General features: G+C 41.1%; 2 protein-coding genes across 17 annotated transcripts in view; one reads left to right on the top strand and one right to left on the bottom strand.

Annotated features, from left to right (window-relative positions):
- fmnl2 (formin like 2) overlaps positions 1–18,303 on the top strand; it is a 225,478-nt gene extending 207,175 nt beyond the window's left edge. For 2 of the 8 annotated variants that reach the window (XM_033024046.1, XM_033024050.1), the window contains 6 exons: positions 3,816–3,979; positions 4,643–4,744; positions 6,544–6,642; positions 7,464–7,587; positions 11,341–11,464; positions 16,590–16,726. In XM_033024046.1, the coding sequence (XP_032879937.1) occupies positions 3,816–3,979; positions 4,643–4,744; positions 6,544–6,642; positions 7,464–7,587; positions 11,341–11,432 (581 nt within the window). In that variant the 3' untranslated portion in view covers positions 11,433–11,464; positions 16,590–16,726. Of the gene's footprint in view, positions 1–3,815; positions 3,980–4,642; positions 4,745–6,543; positions 6,643–7,463; positions 7,588–11,340; positions 11,465–12,459; positions 12,551–16,589 lie in introns of all 8 variants that reach the window. The other 6 variants (XM_033024047.1, XM_033024051.1, XR_004412570.1 and 3 more) reach the window with 5 other exon arrangements.
- An 817-nt stretch (positions 18,304–19,120) lies between these two features.
- The window catches only part of prpf40a (pre-mRNA processing factor 40 homolog A), a 50,994-nt gene continuing 44,536 nt past the window's right edge, over positions 19,121–25,578 (bottom strand). For 6 of the 9 annotated variants that reach the window (XM_033024061.1, XM_033024054.1, XM_033024053.1 and 3 more), the window contains 5 exons: positions 25,111–25,207; positions 24,968–25,029; positions 23,279–23,458; positions 22,113–22,157; positions 19,121–20,380 (listed from right to left, as the gene is read on the bottom strand). In XM_033024061.1, the coding sequence (XP_032879952.1) occupies positions 20,288–20,380; positions 22,113–22,157; positions 23,279–23,458; positions 24,968–25,029; positions 25,111–25,207 (477 nt within the window). In that variant the 3' untranslated portion in view covers positions 19,121–20,287. The remainder of the gene's footprint in view (positions 20,381–22,112; positions 22,158–23,278; positions 23,459–24,967; positions 25,030–25,110; positions 25,208–25,578) is intronic. The other 3 variants (XM_033024056.1, XM_033024055.1, XM_033024060.1) reach the window with 2 other exon arrangements.

Raw genomic sequence — 25,578 nt, forward strand, 5'->3', positions numbered from 1 at the left:
GAAGGGCATCTTTCCACGCTGTATGACCTGGAGACTAAAATAGTGACAAGTCTGCAGTATTTGTTTGTTTAATTTAGAGAAACAGCATGGAAATATCATTGAAACAGGCCCCTCGGCACAACAGGTCCACATCCATCATTGATTCACACTAGTTCTCTGTTATCACACATTCACATCTGCTCCCTACGCATCAGGGGGCCAGTCAACCTACCAACAGTCTTTGGTCTGTGGGAGGAAACCAGAGCACCCATAGGAAACCCATGTAGTCACAGCAAGAACATGTAAACTCCGCAGAGACAGCACTTGAGATCAGGATCAAATCTGGGTCTCTGGTTGTGTAAGGCAGCCGTTCTATCAATGAGTAGTTTGGGGAAAAAACTGATACTGAGAGCTTTACTGGTGTTGAACTAGCTACTGTAGTATGCACGTATAGTCTGCACTCGTGATATCTTGGTACTCAGGGAAAAACCTTTTGTCTTTCCTTCCCTCTGGGAAAGATTCCAATGCAGTGCTTGGTTATTGCTTCACTTTGGTGACAGTATTAGAGGTAGAAACTTACTCTTTGGGGAATTGTGTCGAAACCTGCATTCTATCTTTCGAATACAGGAAAATATTGATTAATCCCCTACATGTCAGATGTTTCTAGAAACCAAAAAAAATGGCTCTGATGCAAGGTTTTATAGCATGCTGTAAACAGCCACTAATGCTTGTTTTAGTTTTTGTAATTTTAGAAATGTGATTTTTAAAGATATTTTAAAAACTGAATAACCAAGCAAATATTTGAAATGACAGAGACTGAATGAAGCAGATTTTATTTAGAATATTCCCGAGGAAGAAGTTTTGTTGTTTTACATGATAGACAAAAATACTGGAGAAACTCAGCGGGTGAGCCAACATCTATCGAGCGGAGGAAATAGGCAACGTTTCGGGTCAAAACCCTTCTTCAGTTGTTTTACATAATGATTTTCAAACTTTGGTAAATTATCTACCTCAAGTTCAAGTTACATTTATTGTCACATGCACCAATTGGTACAGTGAGATTTGAATTACCATACAGCCATACAAATAAAAAGAACACAACACACGATAGAATTTAACATGACCATCCCCACACAGTGGAAGCAGCGTTTCCCACTGTGAGGGAAGGCAATAAAGTTCAGTCAACTTCCTCTTTGTTCACCCGTGGTCGGGGCCTCGAACCCTCCGCAGTCGCCGCTATGGCGACCCGATGTTCTCGCGGGGATGATCGAAACTCCGACATCAGAAAGGAAGAACACTCTCAGCGGCTTGGAGTTTCCGAATCGGCCACTTCTTACTGCAAGAAGTTCAGTATAAATAACCTGCCTGTACTTTGTTAGAGAGTGAGAGTTGCCGAGGAATTCTCACCAAAGGGTAAGCACGAGGTTAAAGCACTCGTTAAAAGTGGAAAGAGCATTTCTGCAGCAAAACCTCTTTGATCAGGTTAGACTAGACTTAGAAATGAGCTTCAACAGATATGTCAATATTTTAGAGTCTTAGTCACACATCATGGAAACAGACTTTACGCCCAACTTGCCCACGCTGGCCAACATGCCCCATCTACACTAGTTAACTCTCAGATGGATAGGATAGTTCTCTCTTGAACTTAAAGGATCTTGATACTGAACAATCAGATCCTGTAAAGTGTGCATCGCATTAGTGATGGAATAATGCCGTGTGTGTGTGTGCATATTATATATTTCAAAAACACAGAACTGCAGATGCTGGTTTATAACACAGAAAGACACAAAGTACTGGAGTAACTCATCGGGTCAGGCAACATCTCTGAAGAACATGGATATGTTAACCGTCTTCTAAACTGATTGCAGGGGGGTGGGAATGAAAGCTGGAGGAGAGGAGGGTGCAGGGGAGCATGGGTGAATGTAGACAATGGATAGTGTTGATAGGCAGGCTGTTGGACAAAGGCTAGGGATGAAAAAACAGGTAGGAGCCCCACAAGGATGAAGAGTTGTGAGGGGCAAAGTGTAAAGGAGGTTTTTACCGGGCAAGTTTTTTTCACACAGGGTGGTGAGCTGCCAGGGGTGGTGGCAGAGGCAGATAGGACATTAGCATTTAGAGGCTTTTTGATAGGCATAGAGAATGGAGGGACATGGATTATGTAGCAATGTTACAAAATTTTGAGATTTAAAAAATCAAGTCTGCAATTTATCCCATCGGATAAAGCATAAAAATAAGTTTAATTTGACACCTAATTCACTTTCAGATCTTCAGTATTAAAAACATTATGGCCATTTTCATACTCGGAAATTAGCATCTTGTTCCCTATTGCTTTTCCATTGACTTAACACAAAAGCTGTGATCGAGGACAGTCAAAAGCCCATAACTTTCTTAAAAATTAAGAGAATTGAATGAAATTTTCAGTTATTGTAGATTGAAGCATTCTGAAACAAATATAAAACATTTTACTTGGATGACCTGAAATTAAAGCATATAATTAGTTAATTACCTAATTGTAGTTAATTACAAAATTGACCGTTGTGACGGAAATAGTAATAAACACCCAGACTGCCTTGAAAATTCAAAAATGTGATATTCTCAAGATCAGAACTTTAATATTATTGTATTATATGCTGTAAGTCCGTAACAGATAGGTAAATAAATTACAATTTCTAGCAATAGACCAAGTCTTTATGGAGATGATCAGTTGCTAGCTGGTACATTGGCATATCATAATCAGTAGCATCATCATACTCCTCAGATTGTAACCAATAAGCAACTCTGTACACCTTGTTTTTTCTCAACTTTTCAATTTTGGCATTGTAAACTACAGGTTTTTGCTCTTCAAACCACGCATGACATGCCTTTCTGCCCACTACTTTCCCATTAAGAATATCCTGTAGATTCCATTTCTTAAGAAAAGGATATATTTTTTAAATAGCCTATGTATGCAAATAACAAACTAATCCCATTCACACAAGAATTCACAATATAACATGATTTTTAAATCTCACTGTCATGAATTCATATGCCGGATGGAAGAAATTTAATGTTTAATTCCCATAGATTAATCTAGAAACATCCACAATACAATTTTTTTTGCACGATACATGGGACTAAAACTGATATTTAGTATTAAAATATTGACTATGGGTAGGCAATAATACAAAATATGGACGATTTAGGCTAATGACATGATTGTCCAAAAACAAGAGCATTTAAATGATCTTGCCAGTGGGTTTTTCTGGAACGCGATCGATTGGAACGTTGCGTTTGCGGTGAATTTGACCCCCATATCGGCAGGAAAAACACTGCCGGTTCGTATGGGGCCCAAATCACATTTTCACAACGTAAAATTAGATTAAAGCCATCCCAAGAAGCAAGTTTATATGTAAAATAGACGACTTACCCTTTGTTTTGTCCTGTTCTTGCGATCCGTCACGTTGTAGGCGTTGGGGGCATTAGAAGTCGCTTTTTATTTTAATCTAATTAAATTGTCTCACGATTAAAAAAAAAAATCAGGAACGGAAGTCCGATCAATTATTCTTCAGCAACTAGCAGCCCGAGGAAATCCGCCTCCGACAGGCAGTAGGAAACTCGATTTTAATCCCCCTAAAAGGTGCCAAAGTCGCGCACACAGCCAGTGGCAGAACTGCAGCGCCGCTGAAGGTAAGTTTTGTAACATCGCTAGATTATGCGCAGGTAAAGAAAGGTTAATCTTGGCATCGTGTTTGGCACGGACATTGTGGGCCGAAAGGCTTGTTCTTGTGCTGCACTGTTCTATGTTCTATGTTAAACACGAGACCACGGTGCAGCCTGACTTTGACGTTCTGCTTTAGTGTCTCTTGAAAATGTCTTGCTGGATGTGAAGGAGCTACAAAGGGGAATGGACCTGACGAAGCGAGAGTACACAATGCATGAGCACAATATCGTGCTGAAAGAATTCCTTACTGCCAATGAAGGAAAACTGAAGAAACTGCAGGATGATGCACGAATATCACAGGTAAGGAATCTTCCCACTTTGTTGCTTTTGCCAAGCAATTTCTCTGTATAATGTCAGTCTATGTTCATTAAGAACAGCTTAATTATCAACCCCCCCCCCCCCCCCCCCCCCCGACTCTCACCTGTATGACCTGTGTGAAAACGCAACCTCCAGGTTCAAAAAGGGTTTCTTCCAGCTGTCTGTCATCAGGCAATTGAACCATCCTGTCACCAGCGAGAGAGCACCAACTCCTGACCTACCGTCTACATCAGGGCGACACTGGTGCAGCGATAGAGTTGCTGCCTCACAGCACCAGAGACCTGGATTTGATCTTTAGTACGGGTCCTGGCTGTACAGAGTTTGTACGTTCTCCATGTGACTGCGTAGGGTTTTATCCGGGTGCTCCGGTTTCATCCCACACTCCAATGTTTGGATTGTAGGTTAATTGGCTTCGATAAAAATTGTAAATTATCCCAAATGTGTAGGATAGTGCGAGTGTATGGGGTGATTGCTAGTTGGCGCAGACTCAATGGGTCGAATGGACTATTTCCGCACTGTGTCTCTAAACTAAACTAAACCCTAAGGGAGCATTATTTTTTAAATTTGTGTTAGATTAAATTTCTAATTTTACTACCAAATTGTTGCTATTTTTGCCAATGTTTTTTCTCTCGTTGTGTTATTCAGGATGCCTTTGATGAGGTGGTGAAATACTTTGGAGAAAATACAAAAACAACCCCCCCATCGGTATTCTTCCCTGTCATTGTACGATTTGTGAAGTCGTATCGGGTAAGTTTCATCCATGTGCTTACCTTAGCAAATGGCCTTGTAGCCTTAACACTGCTCTATCAGTTTCATGTTCATGCGTTATAGGAATAGAATTGGTCACTTGGCCCACCGTGTCTATTCTGCCATTCAATCATTGCTGATCTATCTTTCCCTCTCAACCCCATTCTCCTGCCTTCTCCCCCATAACCCCTAACACCCTTACTAATCAAGAATCTGTCAATCTCCATCTTAAAAATATCCATCGACTTGGCCTCCACAGTTGTCTGTAGCAATGAATTCCACAGATTCACCACCCTCTGACAAAAGAAATTCCTCCTCATCTCCTTTCTAAAGATACGTCCTTTTATTCTGAGGCTATGACCTCTGGTCCTAGACTATCTCACTAGTGGAAACATCCTCTCCACATTCACTCTATCCAGGCCTTTCACTATTCGGTAAGTTTCAATAATGTCTCCCCTCATCTTTCTAAACTCCAGCGAGTACAGACCCAGTGCCATCAAACGTCCATCATATGCTAAACCAATCACTCCTAGGATCATTCTCGTAAATCTCCTATGGACCCTCACCAATGCCAGCTCATCCTTTCTCAGATAGGGGGCCCAAATTTGCCCGCAATACTCCAAATGTGGTCTGACCAGTGCCTTATAATGCTGCAGCATTATATCCTTGTTTTTATATTCTAGTTCTCTCGAAATAATAATTGTTAGCACGCTATGTTTCTTCTTGTTGACATAGTGAAAGTGATAAAAGTTATGAAAAGATTTCAAGGTATCAGCTTTCTGGTGGATAGATTCACTGGCCCCACCCCTCAGCAAAGCGAAGCCCTGCACTGTTATACCCCTTCCTGTTTTGGGACACTTAGAACTTTTCATAGTCATACAGCATGGAAATATGCCCTTCGGCCCAACTCATCCATACCGACCAAGGTGCCCCATCTAAGATAGTTCCATTTGCCTGTATTTGGATCATATCCCCCATAGCCTTTCCTATCCACGTAGAACATAGAACATTGAACAGTACACTGTAGGAAAGAACTGCAGATGCTGGTTTAAATCAAAGGTAGACACAAAATGCTGGAGTAACAACGGGACAGGCAGCATCTCTGGAGAGAAGGAATGGGTGACGTTTCGGGTCGAGACCCTTCTTCACCCTCAAGAATGGTCTTGATCCGAAACATCACCCATTCCTTCTCTCCAGAGGTGCTGCCCGTCCTGCTGAGTTACTCCAGCATTTTGTGTCTACCTTCGATGGAACAGTACAGTATAGGAACAGGCTCTTCAGCCCACAATATCTGTGCCAAACACAATGCCAAGACCAATCCTTGTCTGCCTGAATATACCTATCCCTCAATTCCCTGCATATCCATGTGACTATCCTTTTCAACTCTACACTCTCTACCTTTCCCTTTGCTTTACCTATTGTACTTGCGTTGGGCTTGATTGTATCTGTATTCAGTATTATCTGATCTGATTGAACAGCAGATAAAACAACGTTTTTCACTATACATCGGTACACGTGCCAGTAATAAACCTAAACCTAACTTGATATATTTTGTCATAAGTGATGAGCGAAATTAGGCCATTCGGCCCATCAAGTGTACTCCATTCAATCATGGCTGAATCTATCTCCCTCCTAACCCCATTTTCCTGCCTTCTCCCCAGAACCCCTGACACCAGTACTAATCAATTGTAATCAAAACTAATTCAGTTGTAATCCTTAATGAAGATGAAATAGACAATGGGATATATTAAGGGGGAAGGACAGGGGCAATGTGTCAAACCGTATATGTTCTTCAACAGCAAGCAGGCCAGGACAATGAGTTACGGAAGAAACAGGAAGAAGCGCTCTTGAATAAAATCCTAGAGCAAGAAGCTCTGTTGGAGCAACAGGATGAAAAGGTATGATATTAGTCGGTGATTTAGAGAATGGAACCAGGCCCTTTGGTCCACCCAGACAACGGGGACCAGCGATCACCCGTTCACATTTGCTCTGTGTTATCCCACTTTCTCATCCACTACTTACACACTAGGGACAATTTACAGAGGCCAATTAACCTGCAAACCTGAAAGCTCACCGATTCCTTTCCCTCACAGTTTCTGCTGGAATCACTCAGTTCCTCCAGCAGATAATTTCTCACTCATTTAGGAATCAAGCCCTTTGGCCACTGGGTCTGCGCCGACCAGCGATCACCCCGCACACTAGCACTATTCTACACACTGGGGACAATTTAAATTAACAGAAGCCAATTAACCAACAAACCTGTACGCCTTTGGAGATGAAAGGAAACCGGAGCACCGGGAAAAAAAACATGCGGTCACATGGAGAACATATAAACTCTGTACTGACAGCACCCGTTGTCAGGATTGAACCGAGGTCTCTGGTGCTGTAAGACTGCAACTACTGCTGTGCCATCGTGCCACCCTTCACTTGCCTATGCTCAGGCCCCACATCTATTTTATTCTATAGTACAAGGCAGGCTCTGCCAAAGACTAGTTATTATTTATTATTTTCAATCAATGTATTCTGATATGAAAAATTCCAACATTTTGAAACGTTGAATTTTTCAAAAAATATTCTCTAAGAGTTGAAAGTTTCCAAACATCTGCCTATCTGAATTCCCCCCTCACCTGTAACCACCTATCACTTGCCAGTCTTTGTTCTGCCCCTCCTTTCTTCTAGCTTTCAACAAATTCTGAATTTGTGTTCTGTTGCATTTTAGTCCCCTTCACATAAAACCAAGAGACAACAACAGGAGTTAATTGCAGAACTGAGAAGGAAACAAGTCCGAGAACACAGACAGGTCTATGAAGGAAAGGATGGTGCGATTGAAGATATCATAACAGGTAAGGAGCGGCATACCTGCCTAGTCCTTCCATGCAAGTCACACAGCCCAGATACACAGATAAAAACCAATGTCCCAGTTATCAGGATTATTTCAATGAAGGGCATTAATGTTGTCACTATCCTCTCTCACCTCTTGTTCACATTAACATTTTTATATCCTATTTCGCTCTGGAGGGCAAGATGTTCATGCTGGTGACATTTCATGACTGTCCAGATGACAGAGGGCATATTGCCACAGGGCGACAGGGTGAAACATGATGTTTCCACTAGTGGGAGAGGTTAGGACTAGAGGTCACAACCTCAGAATTAAAGGATGTTCTTTTAGGAAGGAGATGAGGAGAAATTTCTTTGGTCAGTGGGTGGTGAATGTGTGGAATTCTTTCCCACAGAAGGCGTGGAGGCCATGCCAGTGGATATTTTTAAGGCAGAGATAGATAGATTCTTGATTAGTACGGGTGTCAGAGGTTATGGGGAGAAGGCAGAGAATGGGGGAGATAGATCAGCCACGATTAAATGGTGGAATAGACTTGATAAGCTGAATGGCCTAATTCTACCCCTATTCCTGATGACTTTATGAAGGAAGGATAATCCACGGTATTACAGGCCGGTGAGCCTCACATCGGCTTCCAGGGAAGCTGTTGGAGAGGATTCTGAGTTAGACTTTGGAACAGAATGGGTTAATTAGGGAGTCAGCATGGCGTTGTCCATGGCAGGTCATGTCTTGCAAACTTGGTTGGAGTTTATTGAGGATTTGATGAAGATGACTTGATAACCATAGGCAGCAGATATTGTTTATGTGGACCTTAGTAAGCTATTAGACAAGGTGCATCGTGGTAGACTGATCCAGGAGTTTCAGATGCATGGGATTCAGATGCAGTAAGTTGTTAGTTTATATTTATGGCTCACTCGTAGAAGGCAGAGGATTGGGGTGGAAAGATATTATTCTGGCTAGAGTTCTAATCACCAGTGGTGGCATCCCTTTGGAGGTGGCGAAAATGTTAGAGGATTATGTCCTGCAGGGATCTGTGCTGGGACCTTTGTTATTTCAGTTATATACATATGATGGCCTTGGACATAAATGTAGATGGGTTGGTTGGTTAGTTTGCAAACATCACAAAAATCAGTGGGGATCCAAACACTGAAGGCTGGCTGAGGATACAGCAGGATATAGATCAGTTACAGATACGGGCAGAGAAATGGCAGATGGAGTTTAAGGGGTTGCACTTTGCAAGGTTGAATATAAGGGGAAAGTATACGGTTAATGGCAGGGCCAACAACATTGAAGTACAGAAGGATCTTGGGATCCAAGTCCAAAGCACCCTGAAAGTAGCAACACAAGGGATTTATAAGAGTAATACTCTTATCCTTAGAGTAGTAAAAAAATGTGTATGGTATACTTGCCTTCATTGCTTTGGATGTTGAGAAGTCAGGAAAGCATGATCTAATTTTATAAAACTTTGGTTATAGTGTGCAGTTCTGCTTGCCCATTACAGGAAAGATATGTAAGTTTTGGAGAGGATGCAGAAAAGGTTTACCACAATGCTGCTTGGATTAGAGGACAGAGTCTCCCTTGTCCTCACCTTCCACCCTACCAGCCGTCGCATACAGGACATAATGCTCTAACATTTTCGCCACCTCCAAAGGGATGCCACGACTGGCCACATCTTCCCATCTCCACCCCTTTCTGCTTTCCGCAGACAGTTCCCTCCGTAACTCCCTGGTCAACTCATCGCTTCCCACCCAAACCACCCCCTCCCCAGGTATTTTCCCCTGCAACCGCAGGAGATGCAACACCTGTCCCTTTACCTCCCCCCTCGACTCCTAGGTGAGGCAGAGGTTCACTTGCACCTCCTCCAACCTCATCTACTGCATCCGCTGCTTCAGGTGTCAACTTCTCTACATCAGAGAAACCGTGCACAGGCTTGGCGATCGTTTCACTGAACACCTCCACTCAGTCCGCATTAACCAAGCTGATCTCCCGGTGGCCCAGCACCAACTCCCCCTCCCATTCCCAATCTGACCTGGGCCTCCTCCATTGTCAGAGTGAGGCCCACTGCAAATTGGAGGAACAGCACCTCATATTTCTCTTGGTATGGGGTATGAACATTGACTTCTCTAACTTCAGGTAGCCCGTTTTCTCTCTCCATCCCCTCCCCCTTCCCAGTTCTCCCACTAGTCCTATTGTCTCCGCCTACATTCTTTCTTTGTCCCGCCCCCTCCCCTGACATCAGCCTGAAGGTCTCGACCCGAAACCAATTCCTTCTCTCCATAGATGCTGCCTGTCCCGCTGAGTTACTCCAGCATTTTGTGTCTACCTTGGATTAGAGAGTATTAGCTTTAAGGAGCGATTGGACAATGATGGAATGGTTACTTTGGAATCTTCGAGGTTGAGGAGAAACCTGATAGAAGTATATAAAATGGTGAGAGGCAGAGATAGGGTTAAGATCGGGTAGACAGTCAAAACCTTTTCCACAGGGTGAAATGTCAGACTAGACGGCACAGCTTTAAGGTGAGAGGTAAATGCAAATTTTAAAGCTGATGTGCAGGGCCAGATTTTTACGTAGTGGTGGTTGCCTGGAACGTGCTGCTAGGGGTGGTGGATGTGAGTACAAAAGTGGTGTTTAAGAGGCTTGAGGTAGGCACATAATGGAGCAATATGGATCACATACAGGCAGAAGGGATTAGTTTAATTTGTCATCATATTCAGCACAGACCTCGTGGGCCTGTTATTGTGCTATACAGTTCTGTGTTGAGGGAAGTTGTTTTGCGTGCAAGAGTACATCGGTGGGTGGGTTGATGGGGAAGACTCCTTGCGCTCAACATCAGATGAATAGCTTTTGTCCGTGTTGCTTCCAAGTTGGTAGATGCAAGCTAAGTATAGAATCCCTGTGCCAACTCTTCAGTAGTCATTCCAACGTCAGTGATACTACCATGTTAGGAATTCAAAGGAATGAAAAATCAACTCAAACCATTATTTATTCACCTTCCTTTAGAAGTTAAGTTTGCGTATGGGGTTTTTATTTGGCCTTTTAATGTTTGCTTGAAACCCCTCTTTCTCTAATTGTCGGCTATATTCAGAATTGATTTAGCAGAACATCACCCAAAGTTGAATCGCAAACCTATGTTTAAAGTTAGGTACAATGTTTGCAAATGAAGGCTGTGTATAATAAACTTCCTCATGCCCGGCCAGAAAAGTTAAGCCTTTCAATTTACACGGAAATGTGCAATAAATGAACATTGTAATTGAGATCTTCATTCTAAATTGCAGTTAAATGCAATGGCCTGATTTAACTTTTGGCAGTGGGATAGATATGTCCATATGCCCCTAGTGATATTGAAGTAATTGGAAAGGAAAATTGAGCTCTCTAACACTGGCTGTTTGTCTCCATTGCTGAAAATGAATATTACCTCCATCGTGCTAAAGATTCAGTGTGTTCCTTAATACAATTAATGTCTCACACTAACACTGTGAGATTTCTGTTGTTGCAAGCTCTTTGGCTTCTCATTTTAATAAAAGCTAATGACAATGTAATGAATGCATTATGATTAACCCTTTTAAATGAGTGCTGTAATGTAATTTGGTAACATTAATATTTAGACAACTGCGATTGACATTTTTCAAAGCTTTTAACAATGCATAATGTTAAATCTGAGTAACTGAGCCCTGATTGTAGTTATTGACTAACATTTACTAGTACATTAGCTCATTTGCTTGTTTGCTTTGTCTTGGTTGGCTGTTATCTTCCATGCAGTGTTGAAGACCGTGCCCTTTGCTGCCCGAACAGCCAAACGAGGCTCTCGGTTCTTCTGTGAATCGTCTTACTCTGAAGATTCTCATTATTAAATAACACATTTTAACAACTGAAGCTCTTGAAGGTTGATTTTACTTTTGAAAATAAAACTATTTAATCCTATTTTTCACTACATGAAATGTTTTTGCTGCGTTTTGGGAAACATTCCTGCTCATTTTTTCCATGGCAGTTGCATGTTTTAAAGTTACTGAGAACTTAATTGTGCATCTTGGCTGTTTGAACTGCATTGGTGTGGTATTGATATTTTGGCTGTTTGTTTATACATTATTCCATTGCTATACTATGCTTGTGTTATTCACTCTTACTATAACTAACTCAGTTATTGAAAAGTTTGGTGCTGTGAATTGTAATGGTGTAAGTTAGCTTGCATGAAAGTAGTACTCATGTCTTTTGGTTTTGCTGTCAAACTAACACATGAATTTGAAAGTGCTTCTATTTTTCTTTCTTTCTTTGCAAGTTTGCATGCACGGCTATTATGAGTCACTTAATATTTGCACGTGCTGTGATGTTGGATTTGCCATAACTCCGACTTTTGCATGTGTGTTCAGTGAATGAAATGAGTCATTTATTTGCTCGCATTGAAGTACTGCAGGCTAAGGATCGAATGCTTTTTTGATCACTAAACACTTTCATCTAACAGAGCATGTGCATTTCAATTCATAACCAACCCTGTCATTTATTTAAAAATTCTCATTTTGCTGGCACTCTTTGATCAATTAATGAAGCTCGATTTAAGACACGTTACTCTTTTACAATCTGAAAATGATGATGATTTGTTTAACTCTGTTGCATAGAGCTGTGTTGTCTTGTCTTCTTGAAGTCAGTCCTCAAAGCAGCTTGTGAATTTGATTCAATGATCTGAATTGTGAGCTCGGACTCTGCCTTCTTTACTGTGCTTCCGTTACGTCCGCACAACTGTCAACCTTGTTCTAACTTCTCTTTCGGTGCCTACTCTGCTAGTGTCTAACCTACACTGTAAATCTGGAACACTGAGATAAGAATTATTTATTCCCCTTTTCTCAACAAAATTTAACCATCCTTTGTGTTTTTTCTATTTAGCTCTAAAGAAGAATAATATCACTAAATTTCCAAATTGTCCCTCGAGGGTAAGGATTGTTTCTTGCACAGCGGTGGAAGACGCACAGAGCTGGCAAGCATTGCTTTTTCTTGCTACAGCTAAAAGTTGACAGACACATTTACAATGCGCATATGATAAAGCCAAAAATGCAAGCTTTATCGATTTGTATTACAGGAGAAAGCTGATATTATAATATTTTCCGTTTTCCAGCAATTTTAATGGATTGCAGTCACTTTAGAGTCAACTCTGTAAGGATTCTCCTGCTCACCTGTAATTGTCTATAATGTCCACCTACAAAAGGGTTGTTTTATTTTTGCGGATGAAGAGGGGGAGAGGATTAATTTGATGGGTCATGTTCTGAAGTTGCAGCAGATGGGCAGGAGAAACATTGTAGGCCATGACTCCCGACACATTTTGATCACCTGAAGGATGTTTTGGACACACAAAACTTTTAAAAAATTGCTTGATTTATGACTAGAATAATGCAAGAAATCAAAGCGTAACTACGTGCTCATCAAACATGCTCAACAATTCACAAGCTGGTTTTCATGTTTCCACGTGATTATCCCCTTTTCCCCCCTAGAACTCTGCCTGAAATAATCCCTGAACCACAGTATTTAAGAGTACATTCACAACTGTTTGAATGAAGGGTTTTCTCATGATGTCCACCTCTTGTTAAGAGGTTCTTCATTTAAGACTCTGACTCCAAATTCTGGTCTCCCAAGCCAGAGCAAGTACTCTCCTTGTCCAAACTTCCAAAAAATTGTATTATTTGTGACGGTAATCTATATTCTGTCAACTACCAGAGCATGTTTTCAGGCCTATTGATAATGAACCATTGATGGCCCCCAATCCATTTAATTCGACAGGAAACTTGAATCCATAGCTTAGTTTGAGATACAGCGTGGAAACAGGCCCTTCGGCCACCCGAGTCCGCCCCAACCAGTGATCCCTGCACACCAACACTTTCCTACACACTAGGGACAATTTACAATCATACCATGGCAATTAACCTACAAACCTGTAAGGCTTTGGAGTGTGGGAGGAAACCGGATATCCCAGAGAAAACCCTCGCAGGTCACGGGGAGAACGTACAAACTACATACAGACGGCATCCATAGTTAGGATCGAACCAGGGTCCCTGGTGCTGGAAGGCAGCAACGCTTCTGCTCCATTTATCCAGCTTTTTTAACCAGTGATCTGACGGCCCACTTATTCCTCATTATTTAATCAAATCTCTCTCGATACTAATGTCAATACTTTCAAGAGAGAGCTAGATAGGGCTCTTAAAGATAGTCGGGATATGGGGAGAAGGCAGGAACGGGGTACTGATTATGGATGATCAGCCTTGATCACGTTGAATGGCTCGAAGGGCTGAATGGCCTACTCCTGCACCTATTGTACCACCACCAACCTTGTAAATCTCACAAACCAACTTAGGGGTCATAGAAACATAGAAAATAGGTGCAGGAGTAGGCCATTTGGCCCTTCGAGCCTGCACCACCATTCAATATGATCATGGCTGATCATCCAAGGTCATTTTCATAGCCCTTCAAACATTAAGCCATTGGTTCTCCTTTATCTACCTAGCCGATTACATTGTCAAACAGCTGCATTAGATTTGTCAAGCATAGTTATTCTTTCAGAAAATCCCTGGCAGATCATGTTACACCTGTTCTGGGTGCTGGTACCAGGATCGTTCGATCTTGGACTGTGTTCACTGCGTGAATCACTGCGACATATTCAATGCGTGAATCACCTTCAACCTCTAATCTTTAGAAATTTCAAAACGGCCTTTCTCATAAGCTACTGCTTCTTGGGTAAAACTACTTGAATACCTTCTTCCATTGCTGGCGAATTTCAGCAAAGACCATTGATTAACTTTAGAAGAATAGGAGCAAGGATAGCTTGGGGAGATTACCACCCAACTGTATGAATATTGAATTTTCAAATTTTAGGTTCCTCCCCATGCCCCCTCCCTTGTGGCCCTTCTAAACTAGCATATATTTATCCCCTCCCTTTCCACCTACACCCCTTCCTCTAGCTTCACAATTTGTAACTCTTCAATCCTTTCGTCTCGCATCTTCTATTCATCTCTGACCTTTGCCTATCAATAAAACTCTAATTTTACCCGCCACTGTCCTTCCCCCCTCCCATAATCAGTCTGAAGGATCCTGATCCAGAACGTCACCCATCCATGTTCTCCAGAGATGCTGCATGACCCGATGAGTTACTTCAGCACTTTGTGTCTTTTGATTAACTTTACTATTCTTGACGCTGCTATGCATGTGTGTATAATCATTAATTAGAGGATCTTGGAAATGGGGTAGGGCCTGAAACAATATACATTTAAGCTAATCTAAGCAAGACTGGTCATGTAACCCATCCCACTTAGGAAAACTGAACGGAAACCTCTGGAGACTTTGCGCCCCACCCAAGGTTTCCGTGCGGTTCCCGGATGTTTTTGTCAGTCTCAATTAGTTTTCAAGACCTGGCGGTACATCCAGTCCCGTGTCACGCAGGCGACCTGGGGACTGCAGCTGTACCTGGGGCAGTGAGAATATTGTCATGCTGCCTTAAGTCTTGAAGGGATCAGTACATTCTTCTGTATGTCAACTCTGAAGAACTCCCCTTGCATGGCTCCATTTGTGCCCATCCAACACAATTGCCTCATTGCCAACAATGGCTCCTTTTGTCATTTTCACATCATCTTCTCACACTTCACTTCATAATTTCTCCTTGGCCATTATTTGTTAACACATTAGAGAATTGGAAAGAAAAACACTCACTACATGCATTTACCCAATTTTCAAATGTATGTTGGTAATTTACAACTCATCGTGTCCACAATTTAATTGACTATAATTAATTGACCATAAACTATAAGATTGGTCAGAATTCCAATGCAATATCAAATTGCATCAAAGGTTCTTATGGCTTATGTTCTGTGAGGGAGTGAAACCATAAATCTCTGAACTTTGGGTTAAACAGTGCTTAATGGATAGTTCCACTTCATCCATCAGGTGCTATAAAAATGTGTTATCAAGGAGCAAAATCAACAAAAATACGTCATGGAGTGTTATTGGACAAATCTGATGCCAGCCACATGAGGGGCAATTACCCTGGATTTTGCAGTGGGTAGTCACTAGATTTAGTTTACAGAGATTTTACAAGCTGGAACATTGCTGCTCCCACTAGAAAATGATTCATTTATTCCTATTCGGTTAGTTATTTAATTTCCTTTTCACTAGCTTCCCAGATGGGGAAAAAAAAAAATCAGGATATTGGGCAAACACAGGCAGGTGGGAGGGACCACAGTTGATGGAGCATCTTGGTCAGCATGGGCTGAAGGGTCTGTTCCTAGGCTGCATGACTTGAAATTTAAAAAAAATTATTGGCTGAACAGCAGAGTACAGAAGAAGTTTTTCACTGTGACAATAAACGAACTAAACATTTGAAGGAGATGCAATACAGGCGACCCCTACATTTGGTTTGAAGGGAGAGGGGGGTGTGAGTTACATTCCTAAATACAGTTCACATTACGATTTTCTGTAATGCAACGCTGTGGGATCAACACCTGCCACAAGAAATGTGTGGCAAAAATAAAGCATTTTGCCTTTTATTTCTTCACACAAATTCCAAGAGCAAATTTAATTCCATATATCTCAAATTTGAGTGTTTTGTGGATACTGTAAAACTGAATTTCAGTGCCTCAAACAGTTCTAATGTAGGGATCGCCTGTACCATGAAGGGAATTGAAGGGAATTGTTGAGTGTAACGGCGACTGTAATGGAAATCAGGTATCATATATTACAATATATTAAACAATTCTTTTGTTTAATGTTCTTTTTTTTATTGAAATCATCCAGTTTAATCTTAAAAGAACCGAAGAAAAAATTGGAAAAATTGTCTTGCCAATCACAATAATGGAGGATAATAAATTCTAAATTAATTAGTATTTTTTGATATAGTTATGTCCCTAAATATTTTGAGATTGATCAATAAACAAGCTGCTTTGCTAGATCGTCTTCTCATTCAAAATGAAACAAACAGCTTTTAAACATTTATTGGTCCTGATACATGTCTTGATTTGAGCTTTATTTCTGCACAGATCTTAGGAACCAACCGTACAGGCGTGCAGATGCGGTGAGAAGGAGTGTGAGAAGACGTTTCGACGAACAGAGTTTACGCTCAGCGAGCAGTGCTGAACTGGTGTTGTGATGGCGAAGGAAAGTGTTGAGAGTATGAGTGTGTCTGAATGTTACGATGTCTGCGTGGCATTTGTTAGCTACCACATATCCGCTAGAGGGGCATGCTGTGGGAAACTGGAAAGTTAGGACAAGAGGAAGAATCGCAGGCAAACGGTGGGCTATCCAGTCCAAATTAACAAGTGCCTCAATATATAATTTCCTCTCAAGCTTTACAGCACAGTGTCGCTACAGTTGTTGATATAACAACTGATAGGTTTTACAAATATTTCATTAATTTTAATAAGGTTGCAAACTAAATATGTGAATTCTAAACTGTTTTAATTTTGACATGAAATGTAATATGTTTGAAACCAGGAAAAAAATAGCAATGCTTGTTTGGTGGAGATGAAGAATAATGCATGTGGAATAGGTTGCCATAAACTACCATAGAAATGAAAGTTAGAGATCATTTGAAAACTGCACGCTGTACTTGTGTTGCACAAGATATGTTGTTTTCATAAGGCACTGAAACAGCCGTGGAATTTGGTGATTTAAACAGAGAAGCAACTCTGGATCAAAACTGGCTGCGATCGACAAATGCAATACTTGTTTTCCAGCAGGGTCAAAAGAAATGGAGCTGTCAGTTCCTTGGGTGCGGTGCCATGACAAAGAAAAAATGTTATTTACATACAGAGTATGGATGGTTGGGAAAAACCTGTAGATACGACTGAGATAATAACCCCCTAACTAAACAGTATTAAGCATGAGGACCAAAAGTAGAAATTTGTTACTGGACAAAAAGGTGTAAAATTGTATATTAACAATTTTCAAAAACTGAAATGAATTCATGTACTTCAGAAAATGTGCCATTTGGCTTTATTTTAATCTCCTTGGTTGTGCATTGCCCTTGCCATGTTGATTGTAAAGTTTATTGTATAGTATTTAACCACTGAACTTCCTGTATGCATTTGGCTCATGTGACCCACTTGTGACTGGCATTATTTTTTGTTTTGAACAGTGTAGTTATATTTAGATAATGCTATTCTAAATGTACAGATATTTTGCTAAGAAATCAGTGCATTTTTATGGTTTTTTACAGTTCTTTGATTCACTATAGCCTCTGGGTAATATTGTACATATTGTTTAAAAAAGATTGCGACAGCTGTCCTATACAATTTGAATGTTATTTTAACTTATAGTTCTGTTTTTATATTTAACTGAAATGACAGTGACCACGTTTTGGCTAATCATTACCGGATTAACTTCTGCTTAAAATTTCACTGCAAACTTAGTTTTAAAATCACCTGCTTTATATCAATTCTACATGGTGTGTATATGCTGCATAGAACATGCCAAGATTGAGTCCTTTGTCTACTCGTGAGTAAACAAGTACAGATTTTACTATAGGTTAACTGACCATAAATTCTAAGTTAGTGCTCAGCATCTAAATTTTAATCCGCAGATTTGATTAGAAAAATTATTCTTCTGGATCAATGACTGGAATGTTGGCATGTTCTGCTCACGTCTTTAAGTTTCCTGCTTGTTGGCAAAATAGAATTGTTTTATATATTAAAAAAAATAGAAACAAGTTTTGTTAATGGCATTTGGTCAAATAAACTTCTTTTCACTACTACACAAAAATGGTCAATCGTCCAGCACATTTCCAGGCAAAGCCTAAGTAACATGCAAGACGTGGGATAATCCTATTAAATTAGGAGAGATGCAGGTTGGCTTGTACCTGTGGAAACAAGGAACAGCAGATGCAGGTTTACAAAAAAAGACAGCAGGTCAGGCAGCATCCCTGGAGAACATGGATAGGTAACGTTTCAGGGTGGGAACCTTCGTCAGGCTGATTGCACAGGTAGGGGGAGGAGAGAAGAAAGTTGGAAGAGAGGAGGGGGGGGGGGGGGGAGTACAAAGCATGGCAGGTAATAGGTGAACACTGGCTTGTATCAATCATCACTGAGAATGGATTGGTAATCAACAATCACCGTGGACTGAGTTGTTTCCATGTTGTATCTCTCTAATCTATCGGGTATGTTCATTGGCTGCTTCAGTAGTCAGATTTAGCCGAATTCTGTTTTAATTAATTACCAAAAGTTAGAACAGTGCAAGACAGTAAGAATGATCCCCATTCATCAATCTCATGTAAAATATGGTTGCCAAAGCTACAGTAATTTTTGATGGTTCATTTCTGAAAAACTAAAATAGTTCCACTGAGGATATAGCTCTGTTTCTTATCCCTTACACACCTTTTCTTATGGTACACGACTGCTAGTGTAAGTGAAGTGCCATGACAGTGTATCTACACTTAAACATTTTAGATATGGGACAGGGTGGTAGATTTGCAACAGTGAGAGCACACCAGCACGTGTTCTTATCTACCTTGTGTTGTGTGTCTGGTTTCACAGCACAATATATTTGTTATGCAAATAATAATTCAGAATAGATATTTTTCAGCAGAAAACAAATTTTAATGTCTCTGTGATAAACATACAAAAATAGTCTGCTCCCTTTCTGAGCAACACTTAAGTATTTCAGACACAAGTATATACAGAGATGGAAAATAAACCCTCTGCTGCATTTCATGCCTTGGAAAATTAAATTTTAGAACAACTTCAATAAAATTTGCCTGACTGTTTCGGGAAATGAACTCTGCTACACGTACAAACGTTTTTCCTGCATCATGCTTTAAAAATGTCCTTGAAATACAAAATTAACTACACTAAAAGAGGAATTGAAGCTGCCAAGAATTCCAGAATAAATCCAGTTTTGGATTACTTATAGCAAAATGAAAATCTTGCTACGGTTTAATGGCACATCTATCTAATGTTCTTTACAGTTTAATATATTCAGTTATGTATCTTGGCCAGACATTTTAAAGGGCATCTCAAACATCCCAGGTCTCAACACAGCTAGCTTTGTTGCAAAAAAACTACTTGTGTCAGAAATAGCAGGTAGCTCACATGTCGAACATTGGGAAAGTCATGCTGTCTTCCAAGCCACGACCAGTTCAACTATGTCCTTATTGATTACCTAAGATTCTTGTTACTATCATAATGTACGACGGCAAAAGAAAATTTAAACAAAACCACAAAATTCCATTTTTATTGGCTACTTCCCAGTGTTTGAAAGTGAAGCAAGCAGAACAATTTCAGGGCAAACTCTGGGCATCGTCTTATCTTCAACTTTCCAAAAGCAGACATGAACTGCTCACGGTTCCTGGCATCTGAAGCTTAGGCTGTTGGATAGAGAAACACGCCAGAAGTGACTTCTCAGCTTCTACGCGTTAATTAAGATACAAGTGCTCCTTCAAGAAACCATGGGTTAGCTTTAAAGACCCATGATGAGTATCGAGTACTGTAGCATGATATTTACCCAAACGTAAGCTGGCAGATCTTGGAATCAGAAGGATTTATCTACATAATAAGGAAACACTGTTGCTCACATATTTAAAGAGAGTTTGAGGGATCTATATTGGTTTCACAAATCATCATATCCCCTGTAAAAATTACAACAAGTGTCAAAGCTTTGGGAATTACATTTAATCCTCTTGAGTTTTAAGAGACTGCCCTCACCCAACCTTTGACTTGAATGATTCAAACATGGACGTGTTCAATTATTGGTCATCGTCGAGTTGTTGCAGGAGAGTCCGCCTTCGTTTCTCCAGCTCCCCTTCACTTAGCTCACTGTCAGAGGTTTCCCAGTTTGCCTAGACATAAAACACAGTAAGTCACGTCTCATCAGCAGTCAAAATATTTATGCAGGGCATTATGTGTAAGAAGGAACTGCAGATGCTGGTTTACACTGAAGATAGACACCAAATTCTGGAGTAACTCAACGGGACAGGCAGCATCTCTGGAAAGAAGGAATGGGTGATGTTTCGGGTCGAGACCCTGCTTGTCTGAAGAAGGGTCTTGATCCGAAACGTCACCCATTCTTTCTATCCAGAAATGCTGCCTGACCCGCTGAGTTACTCCAGCATTTTGTCTCTATCTGAAGAACATTATATTTGCAGGCAATTTTAAAAATGCTCTCAAAAGTTGTCTCCCATTAAGTGAGTAGTTTTTAAGGTATATATCAATTTTAACTTGCAGCAAATTAAATCTGAGTAAACTTATTGGTTTTCCGACCGCAAATTGCTGCCATAGTCTCCCAAACCTTTAATTTACCGTGTCCATATATTAAGCCTACTCTGGCCGCAGATATTCTGAAGATCTGCAGAATGGTATCGATGGTGACAGTCCCAGATACCACAGCGAAGCCATCTGTCCCCAGAACAGCTTTGCCAGACTTTGATAGCAGGCAAAGCTATGGATGGGGCTTTGCCAGTTTACTTGAGAGATACAATGCTGAAACAGGCCCTTCAGCCCACGCCGACCAGCGATCACCATAACACCATAACACCAGCAGTATCCCAAAGCCAATTAGCCCAAAAACATGCACAATTTTGGAATGTGGGAGGAAACCAGAGCACCCGGAGAAAATCCACGCGGTCATAGGGCGAACGTACAAACTGTACAGAGAGCACCCATTGTCAGGAACAAACCCAGGTCTCTGGCGCTGTAAGGCAGCAATTATACTGCTGAGCCACCCCTTTGTATCGAGGCGAATAATTAAAACTTGAATGGTCAAAAAACAAACTTTAATGTCTCCATGAACATAAATGGGATTTTGGATCCTGTGGCAGGCCTGGCAAGTTGGAGAATTATGGCAACATCAGAGATCTCCATAGAGCTGGGGTTCACAGCAGGTGAGTGAAAGGATAGGTACACTCACATTATGGCTGATCAGTTCCGAACCATCACCTTTTACTGGGCATGTTTAACCTGCTCAGCCTAACTTGGAAGTTAAATCAAACCGCTGGCCAGTTAGGAAGATCCAGTCAAACACCAGCCGTTTGCTGCCATTTTATTTAGACACATTTAATTTTGAATCCATTGTTTTAAAGCAACGTGCCAAGTACTGCAGTATGTATACAGGGAATTGAACACTTTTTACTGAACTAAATTTAATGATTAAAATGTTCAAATAAATTTTAAGTTATTCTTTGGTAAATTCAGAAGTTAAAAGATGGACATGGTATGGAAGAAATCTACCAATACTATGTCATCTTCCAGAAGTGAGGACTGGTTCCAACCCTAAACGTCACCTATTCCTTTTCTCCAAAGATGCTGCCTGACCCACTGAGTTACTCCAGCATTTTGTGTCTATCCTCGATGGAAACTGGTCCTTCGGTACATCAAATCCATGTCAACCATCGACCACCCATCTCTATAATGCTAAAACTCTTTTGTTTGTGGCTGTGTGTGTGTGTGTGCGCGCGTGTGTGGGGCTGTGTGTGTGCGCGCATGTGCATGGCTGCGTGAGAGAATCTGGTTAATTTTCCTATTTTCGTCCAAACGCTAGGCCACAGCCATCCCATTTTTATACATTCTACTCACATTTTTCCCATCGAGGCGACAAACATCTTCCCTTTGCATTCCCACCTATATTTCCAAAATTTTTCATTACTTAAAGTTTTAAAAACTGCCCGAAAACTCACCCATTTCGGAAAATAAAACCCCGAGTGACGTCACAATGGATGGGACACTCAGGGAGAGGTACTCCAGCGCACTCACGTGGCGGCCTCTGTCGATGCCCGACGGAGAGGGTGGTGCTAGAGCTGGAGTGAGAGCTGAGCCCGGGGCTTGGGATGGGGGCGAGCCTGGGGCCGAAAAAGAAGCCACCACTGGAACCAAGGACGAGCCTGGGTCAGGGGTCAGGGGTCAGGGACGAGCCCACTGGAGCCCAGGCGGCGGCGAGCTGACGGCTGGAGTCTACAGCCAGGGCTGGGCCGAGTTCCAGGCCCTGGCGTTGCTCTACGACCTGGGTAGGTCCTGGGGCAGGGAATGGGAGTGAGGGGGAGGGGGGCGGGGGTGGAGGAGGGAGATGCCCCCTCCCTATCTACCCTCACTACAACCCTCTCTACCCCACTCCCCCCTGCTCTACCCCCCCCTCCCTCTATACCCCCCCTCCCTCTCTACCCCCCCCTCCCTCTCAACCCCCCCCCATCCCTCTCTACTGCCCTACCTCTCTGCGCCCCCTCCCCCCACACCTCCTCCCACTTGCGTTGAGGGAACAGGTGAGTGGTGGAATCTTGCGTTGGGGGAGCAGACCCACTTGGTCTAGTTTACACTAATTCTATATTCTAATTACATGAGATGAAAATTCAATGCAGCACACAAAGTAATAAAAGCTTTACAATATATATAATATGTATATATACAACTAAAATCAACAAATATCAGTTAGTGGGAACATTTGCCAAAAACGCAAGGAAAAATATGAATTATTTCTGCAAGTTTGACCAGAATCTGGAAACACTTTAGATTACATTACTGCGATGAAGAATAACGTGGAAATAAACTAGATTACAATGTTCTGCAAAGTGAATAAAAGGCAATAGCCCATTAGAAAATAAAAGTAAATGGAAAAAATTGCATTTGACACTAATTCTAGGAAAGATTATTTTGTCATAAATCATTTTGACAAACAACATGAAGTTCCATGGCTGTATGTTAAAGATAAAATAAATAATTTCATTCAAATAATTTGAAAGATTACATACCGTATCTTTGTTAGTAGGTTTTCTGGGTGATTTATGTTTTGATTGCGATCTATGTCTGTTTCGTTCTTTCTCATCATCCCTATTCCTTTCTTTGTCTCTTCTATCCCGATCTCTTTCCCTTTCCCGGTCACGATCCCGATCGCGCTCTCGTTCTCGCTCCCCTTCAGATTCAGGAGTCACCTATATAATTAGAAGTAAAACTGGTACTGTGGCTTTGTAGTAAGGGGCAAAGGATGATGGTGGAATATTGCTCTTATTTTTGGAAGGCCATGACCAGTGGCAAACCTTGAAACAGGGAAGGCTGAGGGAGACTTGTTAGAAGTACACAATATTACGAGAGACATATTACGAGAGTTGATAATTAGAAACCTCTCCCCATGGCAGAGATGCTTAATACTTGAGGGCATAGATTTAAGGTGACGTGGTTTAAGGAGGATCTGAGGAATTTATTTTTCACCAAGAGGGTGCTTGCAATCAGAAACATTGCCCAAGAAAATCTACATTTGACATGTGGGATGGTTTTAAAGGTATAGTAGACATAAAATGCTGGAGTAACTCAGCGGGCCAGGCAGCATCTCTGGAGAAAAGGAATAGGTGACGTTTAGGGTTGGAACCAGTCTTCAGACTGGTCTTAAAGGCCTTTAAAGGTCTGTTGGTTAGAATTCAAGACCAGCATGTTCCTATGAGGATGGTAAGATTTGGGAATATTGGATGACAGGAGATATTGTAAGTGTAGTCAAAAGATGTAAGGTGCAGAAAGATGAAAGTAGACAAGGCCTTTGAGAAATACAAAGGAAGCAAAACTTTAGGAGGGCTCAAAGGCCCTGAAATGCCCTTGGCAAGTAAGATTGAGGAGAAATCCCAAAGCATTTATATGCTTTTAAGAGCACTAATGTAACTTGGGAAAGGATAGATCTACTCAAGGGAGCAATTTATGCATGGAGCCAGAGAAAGTGGAAGAGGTCCTTAATAAGTACTTATGAGATTAGGGTCGGCTAGGTTGATATTAAAGAGAGAGGGAAATTTCTCTTGATTTTCAAAGTTTGATCTGAGTTTTCTGAAAAAATGACGAAGTTAAATGATGAGGATAGGGGTGTGGATGTTTTTTACTTGTACTTTAGTACAGCTGTAACAAGATCTCTCATGGTAGACTGGTTTGGAAGATAAATGGAGTAAACAATGGGTTGTCAAATTTGATAGAAAAATTGGCTTGATCATGGAAGACAGACACTTTTCTGGCTGGACGCCTGTAACTAATGATGTTCTGCAAGGACCAATATTGAGATCGCTATTGCTTGCAATATGCATTAATGATTTTTAAAGTTTCCAGAAGCCATTAAAATGGGAGGAGGCCATTTCAGCCCATAATATCTATACTGATCAAGAGTAATCCCATTCACCATCAATTCTCCCTATAACCTAGTCTCTCCAGATTTCCATCAGCTGCCCTCTGTTTTGGTTTCATAGTCAGTCAGAAGTTCCAGTGATGTCGTGAATTTGAGTAGGAATAGAATGATAAGGTTTGGGAGGAATGAGACTGGATAATTCTGAAGGACAGTGATCAAAGGTATTGCAGATTCAGGATCAGCAATACATTGATATACTTTAGGTACAGAAAATGCTAATCAGTGCCTTGATACTAAATTACTCTGCAGATCTTCCAAAGAATATAAAGGAACTGTGACTCACAGACTTGCGCCTTCTCTTCTTGCCCTTTTTCTTGTGCTTTTTAGACTTTTTATAACTCCGCTCTAAAGACAAAAAAAATCAATATCCTAATTGAACTGAATGTTTAAGTTTATACACAAAAGAATCAACCAGATCAGGTTTACCTGATTCTTCACTAGACGATCGGTCAGAAGGAGACTTTGAATGTGACCGCTTTTTTTTCTTTGAATGGTGATAATCTTCATCTTCTGATTCAGAGCCCTAAAGAATTAAATACCCATGCTTAGCATTGGAACAGCAGGAATATGGAGTTAGATGACTAGATTCTTTGCCACTGATACAAAGTTGGGTTACTTGACCCAGCTCAGGGGATTTGTAAGACAGCACTATATTTTTAGGAGGGGGTACTGCTTTAACTAACATGTGAAAATGAAAAAGCACAAGTTGCAATTCTTCTGGTCTGGAGTTGAAGCAAACCTTGAAACACAAACCCGGATCAATTAGGAACAAAATGATTTGAATCAAAATTTTGTCTACAAAATCATGAGATGAATATTTCGGGTAGACACACAGAGTATCTTGCCAGAGTAGGAAAATCAAGAACCAGAGGTTTAAGATGAGGGGGGGAAAGA

Source organism: Amblyraja radiata, chromosome 7 (assembly GCF_010909765.2).
Source record: "Amblyraja radiata isolate CabotCenter1 chromosome 7, sAmbRad1.1.pri, whole genome shotgun sequence".
NCBI lineage: Eukaryota > Metazoa > Chordata > Chondrichthyes > Rajiformes > Rajidae > Amblyraja > Amblyraja radiata.